The sequence below is a fragment of the Aquarana catesbeiana genome, linkage group LG04 (assembly GCF_042186555.1).
Source record: "Aquarana catesbeiana isolate 2022-GZ linkage group LG04, ASM4218655v1, whole genome shotgun sequence".
In the NCBI taxonomy this organism is placed as follows: domain Eukaryota; kingdom Metazoa; phylum Chordata; class Amphibia; order Anura; family Ranidae; genus Aquarana; species Aquarana catesbeiana.
The window spans coordinates 42,302,996-42,329,044 of record NC_133327.1 but is presented as its reverse complement, the minus strand read 5'-3'; the positions used below and the strand labels follow the sequence as shown (position 1 = coordinate 42,329,044).

The 26,049-nt window shown below is 41.7% G+C and overlaps 1 protein-coding gene across 1 annotated transcript in view; it reads left to right on the top strand.

The window, feature by feature from the left end:
- Positions 1-26,049, top strand: part of LOC141141151 (uncharacterized) — a 193,800-nt gene that overhangs the window by 85,415 nt on the left and 82,336 nt on the right. Inside the window, exon 10 of the mRNA XM_073628855.1 lies at positions 14,997-15,182. Within this exon, the coding sequence (XP_073484956.1) occupies positions 14,997-15,182 (186 nt within the window). The remainder of the gene's footprint in view (positions 1-14,996; positions 15,183-26,049) is intronic.

The window sequence follows — 26,049 nt, the reverse complement described above, 5'->3', positions numbered from 1 at the left end:
TATTTGTTTTATTGATCCACTGTTAAGGATGATACAGAGGAATAAGGTGCTGAGGGGCTTTTTGGTGCCTGGGAGTGGGGGAAAATTGTGAAATGTTTAGGTTATATGGATGACGTGTTGGCAGTGTGTCAGTCGGTGGTGGGCGTAAGAAGGGTGAAGTTACTTTTGTCTATTTTTTGTGTATGTGTGGGAATGAGTGTGAATTGGAATAAGTGTAGTTTGGGTGTGTATAGAACACAAGTGAAATGTGTGGATGATCAGATTGGGAAGGTTGAGGATGGAGTGAGGATTTTGGGTATTGTGTTTGACTATGGAATGAAAGGGGAAGTGTGCTGGAATGAAGTGGGAGAAAAGATAGCCAAGAAGTTGAGGTTTTGGTGTTTAAGAAAATTATCAATTTATGGGAAACTTTCAGTAGTTAAGGCAGTAATCTTACCTTTAATTTTGTATTCAAGTAATATTTTCCCTCCTGGGGAGATAAGATTGAGGAAAATTAATAAGTTATTGTTTACCTTTTTATGGGGGTCGAAAAATGGAAGGAGTCAAGAGAGAATATGTGTGTAGACCTGAATGTAATGGTGGGTTGGGTTTTCCGAATGTGAGAGTGTTTTTGTTAATGCATTATTGGTTTTGCGTGGTGAAAGTTTTGAGGAATGGTGGAATGTGTGCTAGGATGATGGCTTTTTCGGGTGGGTGGTTGTTTAGGAGATGCAGGTGGTTGGGAAGGGATTCAAGGATACCGGTGGCTTACGTGGTGGCATGCGACTACTGGGTTTTGGAAAAGTTTAGGGTAGAGTTTAAGTTGACAGATTTAGGAGAAGGGGAGAGGGATAAAGTGAAGGTGAGAAGGTGGTTGATAAAGAAGGAGTATGTGTGTAACCTTAGGGTAGTTAACGCGTCAGTGGCTGGGGAAGTATGGAAGAAAATGAGTATATATGGGGTGACAAATGTGCAGAGACAGTATGGATGAGTTTGCATGAATGTCTAGCTACAAGGCTATTTATGAAAAGGAGGGATTCGCGTGTGTCTGATATTTGTCTGAGTATGAATTGTTAGAAGACATTGAGCATGTGTTCTGGGGGTGTGGTGTAGAGAAAGATGTGATCAATAAGAGTCAAGATCTGGTTAAAGAAATAACAGGAGTGAAGGTGAGTGAGTGGAAAATGATGATGTATGGCTTGGGGAAACTGGAAAAAGATAAACAGAGAATATTGTGGTTAGTGTTATGTGCATTAAAGGAAGTGTTGTGGGATGCACGCAACTTGTATGTATATAAAAATGTTTCGTTACACAGTAAACAATGTATAGGATTATGGCTAAGCAAGCTATACTTTTTTTTCGCGTTGGATAAAAAGAAGGGTGTGGATGCCGAAGGCATCTGGAAGTTTAAAAAATGGAGGATGTTGATTAAAAATTAAGTCTCTACCACAATGATGTAAGACCTTGTTGGAGACAGTGAATGAGCGTCAAGCTGAATAGTCTCTCGAGAGTTTTCTGAAGTGAAATAAAAAAAATATTTGGGTGTCCTTACCGAGTTTGTAACACGTGTATTTTCTCTTTGTATTGTGTTTGTTATGTCTTTGCAAAACAGATGTGTTTTCAAGCAAATTTTTTCCCTTGAAATATTTTTGATGTTGTCAATGTGTGTGTCGTTTGTAGGTTGTTCAGTTTGATTTAATTGTCTGTGCTATATTATTTAGCAAAATCTTTTTTTTTTAATTGTATTTTTTATTGAATAAAATTTCAGAGAAAATGGATACATATCCAACAGTATGTGTATGCTGTAACAAAGAGATTATACATTCAGTGGAAGATGCAAATGAAGACCATGAAATCAAAGAGATTATAAAAAAAAATAAAAAAATAAAGACAAAATAATAATATGAAAGAAATCATAAACAAAAGACAAGGCAATGTCAAATAAATCTCATGAACATACGTAGCATATATTTAGAACAAGGAGATAAGGGATATAAACTACCTGTTGGTTATCCGGCAAAGATGTTCATTTATTAATAAAGAACCATGATCAGTATAGATTGGCATAGATTGTGGCATAGATTGTATAGTTATTTAGCCAGGGAAGGCGGATGAGGAAAATGGATTAAAATCAGGTTGCAGTGGGAAGTTAGGTCTGTAAGGGGAGCTTGGGGTTGGTCGTCACCAGGCTGGCAATAGTGCCTCAAACTCTAAGGGGGTGAGCTAAAGGCTGAATTATCCCAAAAAACCCAGATCTTGTCAAACCTGTCAATCTTATCCTCCACCATAGCTAACAAGTGCTCCATTCTGCGTATATCCTTGATACCTTGCAATAGCTGATCTTGGGTTGGGGAATGTGTGGACAACCAACAGGAAGGTATAGCTCTTTTTGCTGCTAATAGGATAAAGGAGGCAAGTTTGTTCGAAGCCTTCGAGGAGGCAAGTTTGTTCGAGGCCTGGGAGTGGGAGGCCTAGAAGGAGGTGTACTGGGTCCATTGGGAAATGTGTATCAAATAACTGCTGGAGCATTGACAACACCATGGACCAAAAAGGTACAATCAGTTCACATTGCCAGAAGATGTGGTATTGATTCCCTCAGGCTTACCTACATATCCAACACAGAGGGGAAAGAGAGGGATCATATTGGTGTAGAACCTCCAGGGTCCTATATCAAAAATATAAGACTTTATATGCTGTCTCTCTCTGGGCCACACATCTAGATATCTTACAGATTGAAGACCAGATTTTAGCTCACTGTGTGTCAGAAATTTGTTGTTGAATGTGTTGCAACCATTTGCGCATGTAAGAGTGAGGTTCTGTCGAGAGTGGAGCATTCTGCTGGAGAATTTGGTATATACTAGAAATGAGTCGTATTTGGCATGGTCCCTGGGAGCATAAAAGTTCAAAGGGCATTGGTTTGGTGAGGGTAAGAGTGGGGGAGAGTTTCGATAGAAAGTGGGTTATTTGGAGGTATGAATATAACCTCTGGCATGACCGCCAGAGTCTGAGTGAGAACGACATGGGGCTTAGACAGAGACCCTGTAGCCTGGGGTCCGAGGCTAGCTCAGGTGACCAGACTAGGAAGCATGGGTGGGTCGGGAACAGGGAGCCCATCTCTATCTCCACTCAATGAAAAAAACAAAAAGAAAGCGCCTCTAAGTACAAGTGTTTAATTCAATATAAAACAGCACATATTCGCACTTACATAAAATTATGAGAGTGTCAGCTTCCAATAGAACCTGTATCCAGGGTGGGTAAATAGTCCGTGAGCGTGGGGCTTCGATGTAATCCGAGGGGATGGCCGCGGACCTCCGTACGGAGAAGCCGGCTGCAGTGCGGTGTAGGTGGGATGGCCACTTCCGCGTTCCAGCGAGGCACACGAGATCACTGACGTCACCTGGATGGTTCAGATAGACGGGGAAACACTATCTCCGCCCAATGGCTGGGGGGTCTTAGACTGGACCAGGCCACCACCGTACGGAGGTGGGAGGCCAGATAATATTTATGAACGTCTGGGGCACCCATACCACCCTGATTTCTAAAGACTACTGAACTGGCCACTCTATGGGCTCCTCCTTTCCATATAAAGTTAAGAAACCATCTTTTAAGTGTTTTTAACTGTGCTATTGGGATGGGGACTGGAAGTGTTTCAAAGAAATATAATAATTTTGGCATAATAGACATCTTTAGCACGTTGATCCTGCCTATCCAGGATATCAGGAGGGGGTGCCAACGAGTTAACGCGGCATTTATATTCCTGAACAAGGGAAGGTAATTGGTCGAGCAAAGGCAGGAATATGCTGGCGTGAGATGGACCCCTAGATATTTGAGAGCTGATGTGCACCAATGGTATGGGTATGAATTTTTAAGCAAAAGGAGGTCAGCAGGAGGCAGGTGAAGAGGTAGAGCTTCAGTTTTTGATGTGTTAACCTTGTAACCAGATAGGGAGCTAAATTGGGACAATAAGGCCTGTAGGGATGGGAGGGACATATGAGGGTTAGTCAGGGTGAGGAGAACATCATCAGCAAATAGGAACAATTTGTACTCCCTTTGACGCATGAGGACCCCTCTTATGTCAGGATGGGATCTGATAGCCTCCGTTAAAGGCTCTAGGCATAAGATAAAGAGGAGGGGGGATAGGGGGCAGCCTTGTCTAGTTCCATTTGACATGGGGAATGAACGAGAAGAGAAGAAAGCTAATTGGACCTGTGATGTGGGGTTGGAATAAAGGGATTTTAGGGCTAGGAGAAAAGCACCCCGAATTCCAAATTTAGTGAGGGTTGCAAACATATAGGGCCAGCTTAGTCTATCAAATGCCTTTTGGGCATCAAGGCTTAGTATCAAGGCGGGGCGACGGACTCTGTTCAACATATCAATAACATCTATGGTTCGCCGGGTGTCCCCTGCATGTCTGGTGAGGACAAAACCCACCTGGTCTCTGTCAATTAATTTCATCAGAAATTGGGAGAGGCGGTTGGCCAAAATTTTTGTAAATAGCTTGTAATCTGAGTTTAAGAGTTCTATTGGCCTATAGTTGTCTGGGAGTGCAGGGTGCTTGTCTGGTTTCGGTATGACTGTGATAAAGGAATGAAGAAATTGTTGGGGGGGGTTTACCCTGGAGGAGAGAGTTATATAGGGAGATCAAATGCGTTGATAGGGTTGGAAGGAAGGTCTTATAGTATGAATATGGGAGACCGTCTGGACCAGGGGCTTTGTGGTTTGGCAGGGATTTTACAGTGCTAGTCAGCTCCTCTTCTGTGATAGAGGCATTTAATACTTGTACGTCTGAGTCTGTTAGCTTGGGTAGCCGCAGGTCTGACATAAACTCTTCAAAAGCTGCCATGTCAAAAGAGGGGTGGTGGTCAGGTGTGAGACAATTATTGTCATAGAACTCACCAAACACCTGAGTCATGATCTGTGGGCAGTAGGAGAGAATTCCGTCAGGGTGTTTGATGTGATCTGGGAAGGGGAGAAAGGGTCTTGGGTTGAGTCTAGAGACCAGCATCCTGCGTGGCTTGTTTGAAAATTCATAGAATTTTTGTTTAGCCCATAGGAGTGATTTATCTACTGTTGACATGTCAAGGGATTTTATATGGTGACATAAGAAGGTTACCGCACGCAGCCGGCCTACCGTGGGAGATCGGAGCAGGGATTTTTCAGCTAGTGAAAGTTCAGACAGCAAAGATGATTTCAAGAGGGCTGCATTTTTCTTCCTTAGCGAGCCAACAGCAATACACTGTCCTCCAAAGAATGCCTTGTGGGCCTCCCAGAGGGTGGACAGGCTGGTCACGGAACCTGTGTTTAGTTGAAAATATTCAGTTAAGGCTGTAGAGAGTGTCGTATTTGTTTCTGGGTGTTTTATCAGGGATTCATTGAGTCTCCAATGACATTTCCTTGGGAATGCAGCGGAGAGGCTAAGATCTAGGGTCAGGGGAGCGTGGTCCAACGAGGTAATGGGGCCTAGGTCGGACGACACCGTGTATGATAGCAGGGGGGCTGAAATAAGAAAGTAGTCTAGTCTAGAGAACATCTTGTGAGGGGGGGAATAAAATGAATATTGTCTACCTGTAGGGTGTTTGATCCGCCTTGCATCAAACATACGAGGAGTTCGGGTCAATTTTCTAAAAAAAGAATTGGCAAGGAAAGTGTAGCGGAGGATGACGTGGCATGGAACAGAGATTTCCTATCTCGGGTGGGAGAGAGGACAGCATTAAAGTTGCCACCTATTACTATAAAGGGCTGGGAGAATTTTTGTAGGCGTTCAAAAGCGTCAGTAAGAAATTTAACCTGACCTGAGTTGGGGGTATATATGTTCATGATCATTATAGGGTTAGACAAGTAAGTGCCTTGTAAAACTATATAATGGCCCTGGGGTCTAAGTGGGTAGATTTGACCTGGAGAGGGCAAGAGCGTCTTATCAATACTGCTACTCCCGCCTTTCCAGATGGGTCAGACACCAGAAAGGATAGCGGTAAATATTTAGAGGCGAATTTCAGGGATCCTCCAACCCGGAAGTGCGTCTCCTGAACCAGGATTACATCCACGCCGGAGGTCCTGAACTCCCTCAATGCCAGCCATCTCTTCTTAATAGAATTCAGGCCCTATACATTATATGGCATTAGTTTCAGAGCCATGTTAGGTCAAAACATTTAGGCCAAAGAACATTCTAATTAATGGGCGTTAGCCCAGCAGTGCAGAAACATATATACAGCCATGTAACAAACCATAATCTGCCATGGAACTTACTGTAAAGGGGACCGTCAGCAATAAGGCTTATATTGATAGTAATAATAATTTAAAACAAATAAAGATAAGCATAGATATACAAATGATAACAATAATCAAAAGTAAGATAAAAATAAAAGTAAAAAATTAGTAAGAAAAAAAAAATCTGAAGAAAAATGTGGTGGAGTGGTCCAAAAAAGGGACCAATGTAGAACGTGTAGCGCAACAACAAAAAGGCCTGTCAGGCCCAAGAAAAAAAAACATCAGAAATAAACCTGAGAGGCAAAAGCTTCTCAGGGGTTCTCGGCTGCAGCCTGATGACCTGTAGGGGAGCAAGGCAGTCTCCAACATGGGAAGGGGCAGGTGACATTCCATCTCGATGATCCGGTAATGTTGTTAACAGTTCGGGTGCTCCTTAAAGCTTACATGCTGTGAGCGGTTGTGGGGGGGAGGACTTCCGTTATGCAACAGTTCAAAGAACAAGTAAAGTCAACAGTGCAACAAAGAAAACGATGCATAGGAACAATGCAAATTGCCCGGTGATAAGGCAAAACTGTCTCCCAAAGGGGATCGACTAATAGGTCGTATGCCCATGGGGGGAGAAAGGAGAAGACCCGGTGGGGATCCTTCAGTAAATCAAGTGGGTGGTCTGGAACGCTGAGAGTGTTGGGGAGTAGAATAGGCCCTCGATCCTCTTCCCCTTACTAGAGTCCAAATCCTGGCTGGTGCCGCGATGTGCCATGGGGTGGCGGGGGAGATCTGGTCAGACTCTTCAGGGAGCCGGGGTAGGCCCAGGCGTTTAAGGAAAGCATCCTTCCTGGAGGTCCCGTATGATGTGCTGGACCCCTTCCACAGTGACATTTAGGTGAAGAGGAAAGCCCCAATAATAGGGGACTTTGTGCTGTTGGAGATGAGTGGTGATGGGTCTTAGAGAGCGGCGTTTGGTCAATGTATTAGGAGATAGGTCACTGAACAGTTGGAGTTTGTCTCCTTTGTATTCAATGTTGTCAGGGCCTCTTTGCTTTCATAAAAATGGAAACTCACCACTATGTCACGGGGGTCTGGGTTCGATCAAGACACCAATCTATGTCCACTATTCCAGGTGCCAGGGCATTGAAAAGGAGGTATGGCTGTATGTCATTGTCAGCTACCTTTTCATGGACACTGCGGATTCTGAGGTTCTGGCGCCTTTCTCTGTTCTCGAGGTCCTCTTGCTGTAATTGCAATTGAGATACAGAGTTTTGCAGAGCATTCTCCTCTTCAAGAGCCTGTACATACTGTAAAGTCTCGTCAAATTTTGTTACCAGGGTTGATGTGCATTCACCAAGGGCGTCTATATCCCCTCTAAGCTCCCTAGAAATTTTCCCCATCTCCTGGGCAATGTCCCTGGTTACTTGCTGGGCCAAAGCCTGGAGCTTGAGATTCATCAGCTCAGGAGTCAATGTCAGCTGAGGGGTGGGAGATATGTGAGAAGGAGGAATCTGCTGTGAAGGATCCTGCACCATCAATGTGCTGACTTAATCCTCCAGATCCCCCTGTGTAATTGAGGCCTAGTCAGGAAGCGGTCCATAGTGGAGGAGGGCCGCGGGGGTTGTGAGGCACAATAAAATGACCGTTGAACCCCAATTTTGCCCATGTAGTGCCAGGGAGGCCTGAGGAGGCATGGATGCTTACCCCTGGCTCGATTGGTGGCTAGTGTAGCTTGGCAGGGGCCGCGGATCTTGGGATGGGACCGAAGCTCACAAGTCACACATCCGCCATCTCAGAAAGCCACGCATGCCTTGCAAAATCTTTTTTGATGTTGTGACTAATGTTTAAATCCTTAATAGATATCCATTTGTCGGCACAGACCTTCTTGCAATTACCAATGCAAAATGGTCAGGCCTCAAAAAACATATTCTGTTAGTGTCTCAAATTAACATACATGTGCTTTTTGCTTTCCGTACTCTTTTCCAAGTCCTGTTTTGTTGACCAATACAATTTGTACCAAACTGTATGTTTTTTGTTTTGTTACTTTTCATGCAACAGATTTCCCAGCTGCAGCTTAACTAGGCTGATTGGCATGACAAATCAAAAAAAGGTGTGATTTGTCTAAGACCCCTTTCACACCGAGCCGCCCATATCATCATCGTTTTACCGTCGGATTAGCGGCACATTTCGGCCACTAGTGGGGCACTTATACCCCCCCCAGTGGCTGAGAAAGGTTTAAAACCACTCGCAGTGCACCGCAATAGCAGCGTTTTGCTGGTGGTATCCTAGTGCTGCCCCATTGATTTCAATGGAGAGCAGCGGTGGAGGAGCGGTAAACACACCGCTCCTTCACTGCTCCAAAGAAGCTGCTGGCAGGACTTTTCTTGACGTCCTGCCAGCGCACTCGGGCTTTCACACTGGAGACAATGCTGCAGCTGTTTGAGGGCGGATTGCAGGCGCTATTTTTAATGCTATAGCACCTGCAAAACGCCCTCGGTGTGAAAGGGGTCTAAAAGTTACTTTCCTGGTGCCTTCATGGTAGCATATATGCATGGATAGGCACCAGGAAAGGAAAATTACAGAGGAAAGTATTCACTTTTCCATTTTAGCATAGTGGTTCTCAGCCTTGGTCCTCAAGTACCCCTGACAGGACATATTTTGTGAATTTATCTTATCTAAAATAGCTGTCCAAAATACCAAGCCATTTATAAAGTGCCTGGGCAAGATGAAGGTAAACCCGAAAACATGGCCTGTTGGGGGTACTTGAGAACAGGGTTGAGAACCACTGATTTAGAGCACTGTGCTAAAATCTAGCTCAAGACAATCCTATTCTAATTGTAGGCATTTGAGGGAAAGAAAGTGAGTGTTAGAACCCCTGCTTGTCTTTTTTAGGTTGGGCTTTGTGTCCTTTTTCTTAAAATTGGCTTCATTTACTGTCACATAGCCAAACAGTAAGTGAGGGTAAAACCCTACAAATGTCTTTCCTTGAGGACACACAGGTCAATCTAACTAGTGTCCCCATTAGGCAAATTGCACTCTAGCACTTTGTTTTGTACACCCCAATTTCTTAGGTATTTTTGGGTTTATTAAAGGCAAATCCACTCTGCAATACAAATGTACTCGCTGTAAATCTGAGGGGAAGCGCATGATTTTAACATCAAATCATGTAGAAGCAAAGGTGTTTTTTTTTTTTTTTTTTTCCTTGCATGTCCCCCTTGGATCTCCAGCAACTGCACTTCCAAGTGCACTGGTAGTGCAAAGTGGATTTGCCTTTAGTAAAAAAAAAAAACCCCAAAGTCCAAGATACCTAATAATTTGGGGTGTACAGAGCTGTGTGTGCATAGGTATGCGTCTGTGGTGCATATGTTTCCCGGAAGCGGCGGACAGCACACAGGAATGACATCACGCCCCTACAGGAAGTTGCTTGTACTGCTGCTTATTTCTTCCCACCACCATGCCCCGCTCAATGTTCTCTGAGGAAGAGATGATCCTTATTTTCAAATTAAGAAAATATATATATATTTTTTTTAACATGGGGTGGTGTTTGGGCCCCTAACTCACATTCAGACATATTAGGGCCAATTTAGACAGGATCTGATTTACCTTCCAGCGTGTTTTTAGAGTGAGAGGAAACACACACAGGCACAAGGATAACATGCAAACTCCAGGCAGATGGTGTCACGGGCGGGATTCAAACCAGTGACCTTTTCTGCTGCTAGGTGAAAGTGCTAACCACTACACCAGTGTGCTGCCCAAATCTATAACTATAGATGTAGGTTCTTATGTCCACCAACAGAGAGAAGTTGGGTAGATGCCACACTCCCAATTCTGGAGGCAGAATAATGGTCTAGCACAGGGGTCTTTAAACTACGGCCCTCCAGTTGTTCAGGAACTACAATTCCCATCAACTCAGATTTTTATCCTATCAATGCACGATGCCCTGAAATGAATACATTTTAGAAAATAGTTGAGAGAGATCTTGCAGCACTATCCATGCAATCTTCTATGGCTAGTTCAGTGAGACATGACAATCTTTCTAATCGGGAAAGAAAGGTGCTTAAAACTTTGGAAAATCACAGTGGTTGTAATGAGTATTGAACAGTATAAGTGTGAGGCAGAAAGGCAACTATCTGATCAGGATACATATTCTAGACTTACTGGAGGTCCCACCAAAAAATATAAAATGTGGTTGACCAATTTAGTTAATGACGCGGTGTCCCTGGGCATTTTTGACCAGAAATTGGCATCCAGTTTGATTCTGGAATTTCCAGCGTCCCCTATTTTTCATCATCTCCCAAAAACTCACAAAGGGTTACATCCATTACATGAGAGGCCAATCATTGCAGGTATTGGCTCCCTGAATGAGAAATTGGGAGAATGGCTAGATAGTGTTTTACAGCCGCTAGTATGTAGCCTACTCAGCTTTCTTAAAGATACAAATCATCTTTTGAGTGTTGGAAAGGACATGACATGGGATGACAATATGTCTCAAGTCTATACTCTTGTATTCCACATGAGAAAGCTATTGAGGTCATTGCTTTTTACTTGGACTTACTTTACAATGCTGAACATAAATCATTTGTTCTGGATGTTTTACAATATCTGTTGACACACAATTTTTTCACCTTTTGATGGAGATTGGTTCCTTCAGAGGTGTGATGCAGCCATGGGAGCCAAGTTATCACCATCACTGGCCAATCTATATATGGGGTGGTGGGAGCTCCACCATATATATGGTGTCAATAATGGGTTCAGGTCATTGATTAAAATGTTCTATTGTCTATATAGATGAGCTGATCTTTATTGTGGACAGAGAACTTTGCTCCATGGAACAATTTTCGCTGTTCTTAAACTCGAATGACAGAAACCTACTTCACATGACAGAGCGATCAAAAAGAGATCGACTTTTTGGATGTACACCTGTGTGGCTTTGATAACAGAATTCATACTAATTTGTTTAGAAAACCCATGTCTGGGAATACTTTACTTATAGCTCAATCGGGGGAACCCCTGACATACTGTTAGGGGTATCTCGATTGGCCAGTTTTTGAGGCTACGCAGGATATGTAGCGATCAATCATCCTATAATAGAGAAGCAAAAATGCTCTATTCCCGTTTTCTTCAAAGGGGATACCCTGGTTTATATGCTCGACAGAGCCTGTGTGATCGCTGAGTCCAAAGACAGATCAGATCTTCTAAGTGAATCAGGACATAAAGGCAGGGATACAAATAAAAAAAATAAAACTATTTTTCAATAAGCAAAGACCCACCTTTACTACACTGTTCAGTAAAGAATTCCAAGACATTAGAAACATTGTGCATCAATATTTGCCCATTCTTTTTGAGGATAACGTCTGTGCAGACCTTCTTAAGCACAGCATTAATTTCATTCCAAGGCGTGCACCTACTCTGGGAAATTCATTGTCTCCCAGCTTTTTTGATCCTGCCACAATTAAAGCAGTAGTCCACCTAAAAAAAAAAATATTAAAAGCCAACAGCCAGCTACAAATACTGCAGCTGCTGACTTTTAATAAATGGACACTTACCTGTCCCAGGGTCCAGCGATGTCAGCAGCTGACGCCGATCACTCGCTCAACTCTCGGCAGCTGCTGCTGCCATCCTAGGTGAGGGAATCAGGAAGTGAAGCATTGCGGCTTCACTTCCCGGTTCCCTACTGCGCATGCGCGAGTCGCACTGCACATCGTAACTGGTCCCCGCTATCTCCTGGGACTTGTGTGTTTCCCAGGAGACAGCGCGGAGGGATGGGAAGAAGCGTAGACTCCCGTCTTAGACAGGTATCTGCACCCCCCTCCCCCCTGAAAGGTGCCAAATGTGACACCGGAGGGGGGGAGGGTTCCGAAAAGCGGAAGTTCCATTTTTGTGTGGAACTCCGCTTTAAGTCCACTACGTGGTTACATTTTAAGGGAAACTATGGATGTGATGCTACAGGATGTCAGTGTTGCAAACATATCATTAAGGGAGACACAGTATGCTCTTTTTCGAGTGAAAAAACACATCTAATAAAATCTTTTTTCAATTGTAAAACACGGTACGTCATATATATTGTTACATGCAAATCTTGCAATGTACAATATATTGGGCACACAACAAAAAGACTCAGGGACAGGTTCCAAGAACATCTATACAGCATCGACAAAAATCTGATGACCAATGTCGGCCGACACGTTAACCAGTACCACAGTGGCAGTAGTGCCACTGTGGGGGTACAGATTGTGGAGAAAGTCCAGACACCCAAAAGAGGAGGAGACATCTTTAAAATCCTTTGCAGAAGGGAGGTTTTTTGGATATTTCATTTTAATACCAGAAAACCTTTCGGAATGAGTGGGACGTCTCACACTTTCACAATTAATCATTTAACCAGTATCTTTTGTTGTGTTCTATATATTTTGGCCATGTGTTTGTGTCTACATCTGTATCCATTTACAGAATATACACAGGTTTTGGTTCATTTTTCTCGGCACTTTTGAGTTTTTTCATCCTCTTATACATATCCAGTTATTGGCACATGTCCATTGGTCATTTATACACTGTTCCCACTAGGACTCATTGATCATTTATTATCATGCAAAAGCAACTTTGTTTCTTGTATTTTTTTGTTTGAGTACCATTTTTTTAAGTACATCTGTATTTGGGGTTGATTGATTTTGTTTTTGTTTCAAGCCCATATACATATGTATTTTTTACGGGACAGCATTACAGAAGCTCACCTCTTATGCCCTTCTGAACAAGTTTACATTATAATATATACTTATTTTGTATACATATGCATTTAGACTCAATAGATGGTTTGAGAATGTATATATACAATCATCTTTTGCGGGCATTAGAAGGCTGGACATAAATACATTGATTTTTCTTTGTATTGTGTGTTTTTATTCTTTTTTTTTTTCTTCTGTTTTGATTTACCGTTATGAGTAATATGACATTTTGCCTCATGGATATCTTGTTTATGGACATGTTTGTTTTTATCAATTATCAATGTTCTCCCTTTTTGAGGTCTGTGTTTGCATCAGTGTTTGTGTCAGTGTTTGCATGTATATACATACATTTTAAATATTGTAATGTTTTTAACATTTAGCGTAATCCCAAGTAGGTGGTTTTGGATGTGCCTGATTAGGGTTTACTCTACAGCCTGCTTGGTGTATGCTACTTTTGTTGTGAACAAGCAAGCTATCGCTTGTAAAACATGTCAACTGCTTGCCCTGTGTTTGTATTGTATGTTTGTGACAATAAAGGTACATCAAGCAAGTTTTTTTTTTTTTTTTTTGGAAATTCAGAGTGCGACCATTTATTCATTTTATTCACATTGGACAGCGGTGAGTGGGGGTCTGCACCTGTCATCCATTTGCACCTGAAGACTTGCCTGGAATGGTGTGTGCTCTTCTTTTGGTTCCTACAATTCCCATCATGCCTAGTCATGTCTGTGAATGCCAGAGTTTTACAATGCCTCATGGGATGTGAAGTTCCACAACAGCTGGAGAGCCATAGTTTGAAGATTCCTGATCACTTTAGCATGTCTTAAAAAAAGGTGGGTTCTCATGTGCCTTGTATAATGCCCAAGAAATATTAATAGGAAAATACAAGTGGGTCATGGCACAGCTACATTCCAAATTTGGCACTTAAGATGGTCATGCACTATATTCATTGATTGCCCAATCTCTGTACAACTCAATATTTTGGCAAAATAGGTAATGGGAAGACGCACTTGAACAATTAATTCAAATTATAGGAAATCAAACAGGCTCTTGTACTAAATCTATTTTTTTTTTTTTTTAGATCAAACTGATTGCAGTGTATGGTCACCTTTAAAGATCAAGGTTGGAAAATATTAATTTATTGGGTTTAGAAACACTTCTCTATTCTTTGTAATGTATTGAAAGATTTGGGTACAAATAGAAAAAAACACATTTCAAAGATATATTAGAAGTGATAGGAATGAGATTAGCATCAAAAGGGTTAATTCACTGAGAACATCTACTAATTGCCTAACAAGACATATCCGGTGAGATGAAATGAACCAATTGTATTGGGCGTGCGCCATTATCAATGAGAAAACCGCAGTTACCCTAGCACCAGTTGCAGTTTACATATTTATTATCGTGTTGCGGTTCAAAGTGCACCGGTTTGTACGTTCGATCAATGATTTTCACGGCGCACCAATTAAGGTGTGAACCGGCGTAGTGCATTCGTCTTAGTAAATCATCCCCATTGACTGCAGCTCGTGTGGGCGTGAGTTCCATCGTCAGTGCCCACTCAGTGGGTGAAGCAAGAATACATTAGAACCAGCAGAAAGGTAGATGGAGATGGCAGCAGCAATGGCAGGGTTGAGGCAGGGAGCTCAGACAATGTGTAGCTATCCTGTTCACACTGAGTGCCCATAAACTTCAATTGGCAATGTATCAAGACTCAGTATATGGTTGCATTCACACCTATGGGGACATGTGTGTGCGTTAGCTTGGTCAGCACGGAAGAAATGTTTTTTGCCGATAATGTAAATACAGGAGCGGACAGCTGCTCAGGAGCTAAAGTGACAACAAGTGGGGTTTAGTGCAGTTTTACTTGGGCAGAATGCACGAGTGGGTTACCGCAAGTTTGGTAATAGGTATAGCTGTCCTTTAACACTCAGTACTTTGTTCTTTTAAAACAACATGTTGATTCTGAATTTACTATTTCCTAATGCTGTTTGTTATTAACGTGCAAAGAACTGATTGTACACTGGAATAAAGGTGAAAGTGGTCTGTTATATAAGACGGCAAATTAATAGCCATCCACTAACTGCCAGATCCCGACTCATCCCATAGCTAATCACAACAATGGATGTATGTACATACATTGTGTTGGCTCTATCTATATTATATATCCTTATAGTTCTGAAAAAGTGGAACAAGGACAATGTCAAAACATTTCCTCCTGGACCATGGGCTTTTCCACTCATTGGAAATTTACTTATTATGGATTTAAAGAAACCACACTTTACTTTTCTTGAGGTAAGGCAATTTGTTTATCCAAAATATGATATGACAGTTGGCATAGTTTTATTTTTGCAAAAGTATTTGATTTGTATTACAGCTTAACAAAAATAAAAAGGAATGCTAAGGCAGCTAAAATATTACCAATTTTTAACAAATCCTTTTCATTTTTAGGTAACAATTAGCATCCCTTTTTTACTAAAAACAATAGAAAAACCCTTTAACTGCTTCCGGACTGCCCACCGCACCTTTACTGCGGCAGGGAGGCCCGGCTGCGCGAAACATCGTACCTGTACATTGTTTCCACCTCGGGGTCTGGGGCACGCATGCGCGCCACTGGAGATCTGCTCTTGCTGTGATTGGCTACAGCGGAAGCCAATCAGTGGGTGCGGTGGCAACTGGGACTTGCTGATCATTCGCTGGAGAGGCAGAACAGCGGTCTGCCTATGTAATCAGGAACACAGCTGTCTCTCTTCCTCCAGTCAGCCCATCCCCCACCCAGCAAGATATCTTCCTAGGAGCACACTTAACCCTCTAATCGCCCCTGTTGTTAACCCCTTCCCTCTCAGTGTCATTTATACAGTGCATTTTTTTTTAACACTGATCACTGTATTGGTGTCACTGGTCCCCAAAAAGTGTCACTTAGTGTCCAATTTGTCCGTCACATAGTTGCAGTTCCGCTAAAAATTTGCCAAATGCCTCCATTACTAGTAAAAAAAAAAAAAAATAGAAAAAAAAAATGCCATAAGTCTATCCCATAGTTTGTAGACGCGATAAACCAATCAATATACGCTTATTGGGATTTTTTTTACCAAAAATATGTACAAGAATACATATTGGCCTAAATTGATGAAGACATTTGATTTTTTTAAATTTTTTTATTGGATGTGCTTTATAGCAGAAAGTAAAAAATATTGTTATTTTTTTTCAAAATTGTATGTCAGTCTTTTTTTTGTTGATAGCGCAAAAAATAAAAAACGCAAAGGTGTTCAAGTGCCGCCAAAAGAAAGCTCTATTTGTGGGGAAAAAAAGGACATAAACAAAAATGGCTTGGTCATTGAGGGGGCTGAAGTAGTTATTTCAGGGCATTCTTTCTTTTTAAAATTCCTATTTTAAATTCTGTAAAAATAAATGTATACTATCAGAGTGCTAAACTACGTTATCTGGAATTCTGTAACATATAAATATTATATATATATATATATATATATATATATATATATACAGTATCTAACAAAAGTGAGTACACCCCTCACATTTTTGTAAATATTTTATTATACCTTTTCATGTGACAACACTGAAGAAATGACACTTTACTACAATGTAAAGTAGTGAGTGTACAGCTTGTATAACAGTGTAAATTTGCTGTCCCCTCAAAATAACTCAACACACAGCCATTAACGTCTAAACTGCTGGCAACAAAAGTGAGTACACCCCTAAGTGAAAATGTCCAAATTGGGCCCAATTAGACATTTTCCCTCCCCAGTGTCATGTGACTCGTTAGTGTTACAAGGTCTCAGGTGTGAATGGGGAGCAGGTGTGTTAAATTTGGTTTTATCACTCTCTCATACTGGTCATTGGAAGTTCAACATGGCACCTCATGGCAAAGAACTCCCTGAGGATCTGAAAAAATAATTGTTACTTTACATAAAGATGTCCTAGGCTATAGGATGATTGCCAAGACCCTGAAACTGAGCTGCAGCACAGTGGCCAAGACCATACAGCAGTTTAACAGGACAGATTCCACCCAGAACAGGCCTCACCATGGTCGACCAAAGAAGTTGAGTGCACGTGCTCAGCGTCATATCCAGAGGTTGTCGATAAATTCCAGGAGTACGTTATGTTTGATGTCCAGGGATATGATATGTACAGAGAGCAAATTGCAGGGGTACCCTATTCAGTGTGCGGAGTTCAGGGTTTGCGCTATGTACATAGTGCAGGGTTGAGGAGTGTGCTACATACAGAGTGCAGGGTTCAGCTCTCTTTTAGAGTCTGTCAACTTCTCACATCTACCACTCCTTGGCTCTGACCTCTGCACCACTCTCCCCATCCCCAACCTATGCACACATCTCCCTCCACAGCCATCATCTCTCCAACCCCCAAAGCTTCCTCTCATCTCACCTACCCATCTTGGCTCTAGGAACTCCCAGCAGCTCCACCTCACTCACTTGCGGGAAGATCATTGATTGGTATCTCTGCACCTGGGCTTAGATGAGGACCACAGTGCAACTTACCACATAATGCCCCACCCGACACTTCACTTGCACCTGCATCCCCCTTGTTCCCCCTGTGAGTTCAGGGCAGGCAGGGATCTGTAAGAGCCACTGAGAGGAAAGCTGTCTTTTTAAGGCTTCCATGTTTACAAGTGACAGCAAGGAGTGGAAGGCGTAAGTCAGAGCAGGTTGAACTCAGCTGAAAAAAAAGACATGAAAAGTGCAAGGAACTGTCAAACAAAGGGCATGAATAGCTGGAGGTCATGTATCAAAATAAAACCATTCAGCAGGAAAAGGGTCTTTTCAGGCAGCTTAAAGGGCAAAATAGCAATGATCAATTCCTTTAAATAACATGCTTGGGAGATGTCAGCAGAGAGTAGGCCTATTCCAGCTAGAAACATTACATAAAACTGTATTTTTTCAAATAGAAATTATGAAAATTGTATAGATTTGCTGAACAGGATACCATCCTTTATAACTGGAGGCAAATTCAGAAGCAGATAGGCTGCTTATGTCAGCCAGAAATATTACATGAAACTGTATTTTCTCTGAAACGGATTATAAAACTTCTACAGATTTAATGAACAGAATATCATTTTTAATAGGATGCAAATAGGCCAAATTTAGCCACAAATATTACGTGAAAGTATATTTTTTATGCATAGCTTATAAATTCTACAGATTTGTTGCAAAGAATTCTTTCATTTTCAAAAGGTGTCAAATTTGGAGGCAGATAGTCGGCTTCTTTCAGCCAGAAACAATAGAAGAAACTGTCTTTTTTCAAAGACAGTTTTTATATAAAAAAAAGTTCAGATTTGATGAAAAGAATCATCTTTTTTTTGTGTGAGGGAATTTTAGAGAGTAGGTATATTTTAGACGGAAGAATTATATGAAACTAATATGAAATATATATTATTTATATTATATGAAACTAATTATATGAAACTATGAAAATAGTTCCTCTTCTTGATGCCCCAAACCCATCCACCACAAATTACTGAAGGCAGAGGAACCCAAGTATTGGGGTCGCTGAGAACAACATTGTCCTCAGCTATTTGCCCATAGCCATTTATAAATCCTGGGGTATGTGAGGGTTAGAAGCCTGCTCTATGCTTTCCTCCTATTCAGCGCCAGAATGATGACCATATTCCTCCTCCTCATGCTCCTTCTGTGCCTGCTGCGGCCTCACAGGGACAGAGTCTGGATAAAGCATCACCAGGAAATCCTCCTCTTCCTCCTGGTGCTATTCCCCACAGTGTGTGCTCCAGCAGGAACACTACATTAATAGTTGCGCTGATGCCTGCATTGTAATGGCTCATCATCCTGGTTTCCTCCTTAAATGGTAACAATTATCCTGAAGATCCACTGAGGAAAATGACCTGGTTCCCCAGACCTCTCCTCATGCCATACTGGAATAGGTGCATATGTATGACCCACTGATGCAGAAGCAGGTGCAGCATGGCCAAGGTAGATTTCCACCTGGTGGACATATTCCATATTAGGCAGTTCGTGGCCAGATGGAGTTCATTCTGAATTTTTCCCAGCGAAAACACTGGCTGGGCATGACCACCTGAAATGGCTACAAACTCTTCTGGCCTACCTCACAAGATGGTGTGGGGTTAACCACTTCTGCGCCCAGACCTGCAGAGCTGACAGTATATCTGCCTCAGGTAAACTCCTGTCCCTGTCATCCTGCCTGGCCACCACTAAAGTGACCCAGTGGACCAGAAATTATATATAAGGTTCCAGCCCATACTTGGTGGACCATGTGCCTGTGGTCATGTGGATCTTGCAGCTGGCTGCATGGTCTAGTGATGTGGAAACATTACCTTCCACATAATCGTGGAGTGTAGGGATAGCCTTATTGGCTAAAAAATGGTCTCCGGGAAACTGCCACTGTGGTAGAGTGCATGCCACAAATTCATGGAATGGGGCAGATTACACCAGTTGGAACAGCAGCAGCAGTATATCTAACAATTTTTCCAAACTAGCATTGAAATACTGTGCATGGGGGTGTCTGGGGGAATTATTTTGTTGTGCATTCCAGCAGCTGGGGAAGAGAGAAACAAGTGGGACCCATTTACACCCATCTACTGTCTCGAGACATCTGGCCAGATATATTCTTTATGGAAGAATCGTGAGCAAAAAGCCTTCAATGAGGAAACAAGGCTAAGTGACTCAACTATGCACAAAAACTTAGGAACTGGGGTGCAGAAAAATGGTAACAGGCGCTCTGTACTGATGAGTGAAAATTTGAATGTTTGTTTGGCTGAAGCAGGAGGCCGTTTGTTCAATGAAGACCTGGGGAAGGGTACAATGAGTGTCTGCAGGCAACAGTGAAGCATGGTGGAGGTTCCTTGCAAGTTTGGGACTGCATTTCTGCAAGTGGAGTTGAAGATTTGATCAGGATCAATGGTGTCCTCAATGCTGAGAAATATTTATCCACCATTCCATACCATTAGGGAGGCGTGTGATTGACCCTAAATTTAATCTGTAGCAGGACAACATCCCCAAACATGCAGCAAATATCATTAACCACTTCAATACCAGGCACTTTCGCCCCTTCCTGCCCAGGACAATTTTGAGCTTTCAGTGCTGTCACACTTTGAATGACAATTACGCGGTCATACAACACTGTACCCATACTAAATTTGTATCATTTTCTTCCCACAAATAGAGCTTTCTTTTGGTGGCATTTGATCACCTCTGCAGTTTTTATTTTTTGCTAAACAAAAAAAGACAAAAAAAATGTTTTCTTTGTTTCTGTTATCAAATTTTGTTTTCTCCTTCACTGATGGGCACTGATGAGTCGGCACTGATGGGCACTGATGAGGCGGCACCGATGGGCCTGATATGTAGAATTGATAGGCACTGATAGGTAGCACTGATATGCAGCACTGATGGGCACCAATAGGTGGCACTGATATGCAGCACTGATGGGCACTGACAGGCGGCACTGGGCACGACAGGTGGCACTGACAGGTGGCACTGATGGGCACTGACAGGCGGCACTGATGGGCACTGACAGGCAGCACTGATGGGCACTGACAGGCGGCACGGACAGGCGCCACTGATGGGCACTGACAGGCAGGACTGATGGGCACTGACTGGTGGCATTGGGCACTGACTGGTGGCACTGATTGGCACTGACAGGTGGCATTGATGGACACTAATAGATGGCACTGATGGGCAGCACTAATTGGGCAGGTACTGACAGGTGTTAATGCTGGGCACTGATTGGCACTGTGATGGACACTGGCACTATGATGGGCACTTATTTGCACTGTGGTGGGCACTGATTGGCACTTTATTGGGCACTGGCAGGGGTTATGATGGGGCACTGAATGGGCACCGATTGGCAGCTTATTGGCACATTTGATGGGGGCTGTGCGGATAATCAGTGTGCTGATTATCCGCACAGACTCCCCCTCTGACAGGGAGAGCTGACGATCAGCTGCCTTCTTGATATCCAGTGTTTGGCGATTTATCTCAGACCTTCGATACAACATTCATGCATCCAACCCTGAAGAAGCGAGCGGGGTCTCGCGAAATGCATGGGGCTTTATTGATGCTTGTTTTATGCTGGTACATACTGGGTATTATTGATGTCTGCATTCTGTTTATATACTTCCCTGTCCATATGTTTGTACATTTTATTTTCTTATTGTGTATGTGTATTTACTGACCCAGCAACTTTCAAGTTTTATTGTTGCTCATTGATGTATAACATTTGTAATAAATCTTTGTATATTTACTTTCATCTGTGTTGTGTACATTGGCTATTATGCCGGGTAACTCACAATCATTGTTGTTGCTGCTCCGTTACATAACATTTTGAAACAAATAAATTGATTTTGTCTCAGTGTTCACTGTGGACATTGGCTAAACCTCTCTCACCTCATCTAAAGTCCCAGGTCTATTTTTCTTGATTTTTTAGTGCACTATTAGGGATGGAGGTGTCAGAGGGGTCACACCAGACCTTAAAATCTCCTTTCTTTAACAGATGCTGCGAGAGCAGCTTTTTACAGAGTGTGGGCTGAAACATTGGTCAAAGTTTTGCTGTTCATTATGGGACTATTAGCTGGGCAAATTCCACGGAACGTTCCGAAAGTTCACAGTGAATTCAAATCTCTGTACAAGTCAAATTTGGTCCAAACCTGGAGCTCATCACTAAATAGAGAAGATCACCAAGTATTTTGGGCAGTAGCAAGCTTGTGAGAACTACTAAAACCAATTAATGCGTTAAGCACAAACACACAAAAATATACAAAGTGACAAAATGTATGTCAAAATGTTATGGATAACGTGTTGTAAATAGAAATATGTAAGTATAGTTACATTTTTTTAAAGAGTAGGAAAGGTTTAAATTTTACTTCTGGTTGAAATAGAAGAAAATAGCCATAGTTAAACACCTGCTCCAGTGACAACTGTCAAATGAAAATTCTTTAAACTTCCTGTTGTGTCACTGAGATAGGAAAACCAACAATAAAAACTCTTAACTCTTTTAACCCTTCCTTGCATAATCCAAAATGAAAAAAGTAAAAAGAAAGTTAAAATATTCCAAGTCAATAATTCAATAATTAAAAAAAAAAAAGAGAAAAGAAACTTAAAATGAAAAGGAATGAAAGAAAATGAGGGAGGCAACCAGGCAACTAAAATTTAGGACTTATTAGTGATATAGGGATGATGGGGGTGCTTTGTACACTGTTTTGATATTCTTTTAAACTTTTAATAAAATGCAGCATGGTACTGCAAGAAAAAAAAAATATTACTACACTAACAAACCCTTTATCCACTGGACAGTTTGTAAGATATTAAGGGCTTTAAAGTGTTTGTTACCTTACATTTTATTACTCTGCCAGCCCCTCTTGTATCCACCTATAACAGGCAGTGCATGTGTATGTGGAAAACAAAGCTTCTATATACCTTTTTTGCAGATATCTACAGCGGGAGGAGCCGAGGTCTCAACTGGGAGTCACATGATCATGAAAAGATCTGCAAAAAAATGTATATAGTAGCTTCGTGTTCCACATACACATACACTGTCTGTTATACCTGGATACAAGTGGCGGGGCTGGCAGTACTTTTTTTAAGTTTAAATGCCTACTAATAGCAGCAGGAGAAGAGGGGAGGGGCGGTTAACACACATACAGAGCTGACAGGCAGGGAGGGTAGGGGGGAGGAGGACACAGGAGAGAAGAGAGGAGAGCTGTGGATGATGGAGACATGTAAACTGACCATGGTGTCAGGGCTCAGCAGCCATGATAAACCGTGCTCAGTTTACAGGAGGGAGGGCAGAACCAGACAGGATCAGCCAGGTATTTCAGGTGTTACCAGGGGCCAGATGACACAGCACAAGCACTGTGCTGTATAACATGCTTTAAAGGAACAGGATACATTTTTTTAGGGTAACAAACACTTAAATTTTTTTTTTTTATAAAGACACCTTCCTTTAACTTTTATATGTGTTATGGCTGATACTTCAACTGATTAATTGAAGCCTATTATTGTCTTATAAAAAAGCAGGTGTCTGAGCCAAAACGACCTAAAAAAACCCCTTTTTTAAGTTGAAACAAAACAGCTTGGGATGATGCTACTGTATTTAAGGTAATCTAAATGTAAAAATGAAAAAAATCAATTACACATTCAAAATGTGATGCCAGAATATGTTGTCGCTGATACTGTATTGTTCCGAAACCCCACATATAGCTTAACCACTTCACGTCCGAAGGTTTTACCCTCCTAATGACCACAGGCCATTTTTTGCGATACGGCACTTTGTCACTTTAACTGACAGTTTGCGGTTGTGCGACGCTGTACCCAAATAAAATTCCTGTTCTTTTTTTTTCCCCTAAAATAGAGCTTTCTGTTGGTGGTATTTGAACACCTCTGCGTTTTTTATTCTTTGCGCTATAAACAAACAAAAGACCGACAATTTAAAAAAAAAAAAACAAACAATATTTTTTCATTTCTGCTATAAAACATATCCAATAAAAAAAATGTAAAAAATTAAATGTCTTCATAAGTTTAGGCCAATTTGCCAACCCGCAATCGCCTCACAGAAAGCCAGAACAGGGATCTGCCTACATAAACAGACAGAGCCCCATCAGTACCGCCCCCCCCCCCCCCCCACAGTTATAAACATCTCCCGGGGAACACATTAAACCCCTTAATGGCCCCCTAGTGTTAACCTCTTCCCTGCTACTGACATTTACACACTAATCACTGCAGTTTCATAGCATAAATGTCACTGGTCCCAGAAAAGTGTCAAAAGTGTCCGATCTGTCTGCCACAATGTTGCAGTCCTGCTAAAAATCGCAGATCGCCGCCATTACTAGTAAAAAAAATTAAAATTACATAAATTTATCCCCTATTTTGTAGACACTATAACTTTTGCGCAAACCATTCAATATACGCTTATTGTGATTTTTTTTTTTTTTTACCAAAAATTTGTAGAATAATACATATTGGCCTAAACTGATGAAGAAATAGTTTTTTTTTACATTTTTTTAGGATATTTATTATAGCAAAAAGTAAAAAATATTGGATTTTTTCAAAATTGTCGCTCTTTTTCTGTTTATAGCGCAAAAAATAAAAACCGTAGAGGTGATTAAATACCACCAAAAGAAAGCTCTATTTGTGGGAAAAAAAGGACATCAATTTTGTTTGGGTACAATGTCGCACGACCGCGCAATTGTCAGTTAAAGCGACGCAGTGCCGTATCGCAAAAAATGGCCTGGTCATTAAGGGGGCAAATCCTTCTGGTCCTTAAGTGGTTAAAGCTTCAACAATAACATTTTTGGCCTGATTTTCTAAAAACAACTGCACAGCAGAAAGAAATTGCTAATAAGATGACTGGCATTGTTTTTTGTGGTTTCACATGAGCAGGCGAATCCTCACACACTCAGTAAACATGATCTTTCAAAGGTGAACTAGGGCCACTTAAGGCCCCTTTCACACAGCAAGCCCGCTTGGATCTGCCTGTCCGTTTTTCAGGCGAATCCGAGCAGGCCGCCCTTTGACTCCTATGGGGAGACTGAAGTCAGCGGAAATGTGTCTGCTGACACCCGTCTGCCATCCGATACGCTAAATTCAGACATATGACGATATGTTCGCCATCCATCTGGGTGGATCGGATGAGATCTGATGAAAACGAACATGCTGTCTGCTTTTCATCTGATCCCTCCATAGGAATCAGCGGCGCTCTCACAGGTCCTTCCCCGCTCAGTGAGCAGAGACGGATCTGTCATCCGCCGGCTCAGCAGAGATCAACGGAGAGATCTCCTGCTGAGCTGGCGGACTCCGCTGAAATGGATCCGCCTCGTGTGAATGAGGCCTTAGGAAATCCAGTACATATCCAGACGGGATACACCTCTAATTTTTGCCCCACCTCTCCATGGGGGTGTGTATTTATCTATGATGATAAATTGTGATCCCTCAGGATTTCCATTGTGGAACTCCTTATAATGTCTGGGGACAGTATGTTTTGGATCCCTACTTTTAATGAGGGCGATGTGCTCACCAACTCTAATGGAAAATGTCCTGGTAGTGCGACCTATATATTGTTTCCTTGTCAAAAGAAGTTTATTGAGTATACAATGTTATAAAGATACATAAAGTAAGTTTACAAGGATCTATAAAGTAAGCTCATTGTTTTACAGTAGGGTTTATATAGGTAAATATCATGAAATTTCAAATATTAAACATTGGGTTCACGTAAACCTAAACTAAAGATATATATCATTTCCTTAGTTACTTTTGTAGGTATTTAAATGATTTATACCTACTATACATATTGTTTACAAGTAGAGTGTATATAGGTCAAATAAATTCTGATAATGAGCTTTAATCGTAAGGTGGAGAAAAGGAAAGAGAAAGAAGAAAAAGGGTTGAAAGGTAGAGGTATGGTCCACAAGGTTGTCCCGCTCGTCAGTTTATTATTCTTTTTAGTTCTCTTTGAAGCCTTAGAATGGGTGTCTCTGTAAGTCATTTAATCTGTTACCATGGCAACAGGACAGAGTCATTGAAGTTTGACAGGAACTGTTGTTTTATCCAAGGATGCCAAAGTTTTTCAAATTTTGGAATTTGATTTTGATCGATGGCTACCATCTTAGCATGGGACATTGTATTATTCATTCTGTGAATTGTTTCTGCTAGTACCAATGTAGGAGATTTCCATGCCTTGGCCACTGTTTGTTTTGCAGCCGTTATTAGTTGGATCATAAGTTTGAACTGAGAGAGTGTTAACCATTCCGGTTTTAGATTAAGTAAAGTTAAATATGGATCTGGTTGTATTATTTTTTTAAATATTTTAGATGCAATCACGAAGACTTCCTTCCAGAAGGTTTGGATTACTGGGCACATCCACCATATGTGTAAATATGTGCCTATTTCTGGGCATCCTCGAAAACAAAGAGTTGAGGTATTAGGTGAATATTTTGCCACTCTAGCGGGTACAAGGTACCAGCGAGTTAGGACTTTATAATTTGTCTCCAGTGTAAGATGTTGGGTGAAGATGACTTAGATGTGAGCCATATGTTAGACCAGTCCGTGTCTTCTAAAGTTCGTCCCAGGTCCTCCTCCCACCTCTGAACGTAAGAGGGTCTATTAAGATTTGCTACTCCATATAATTGATTATAAAGTGATGAAATTGTACCTTTAGCAAATGGATC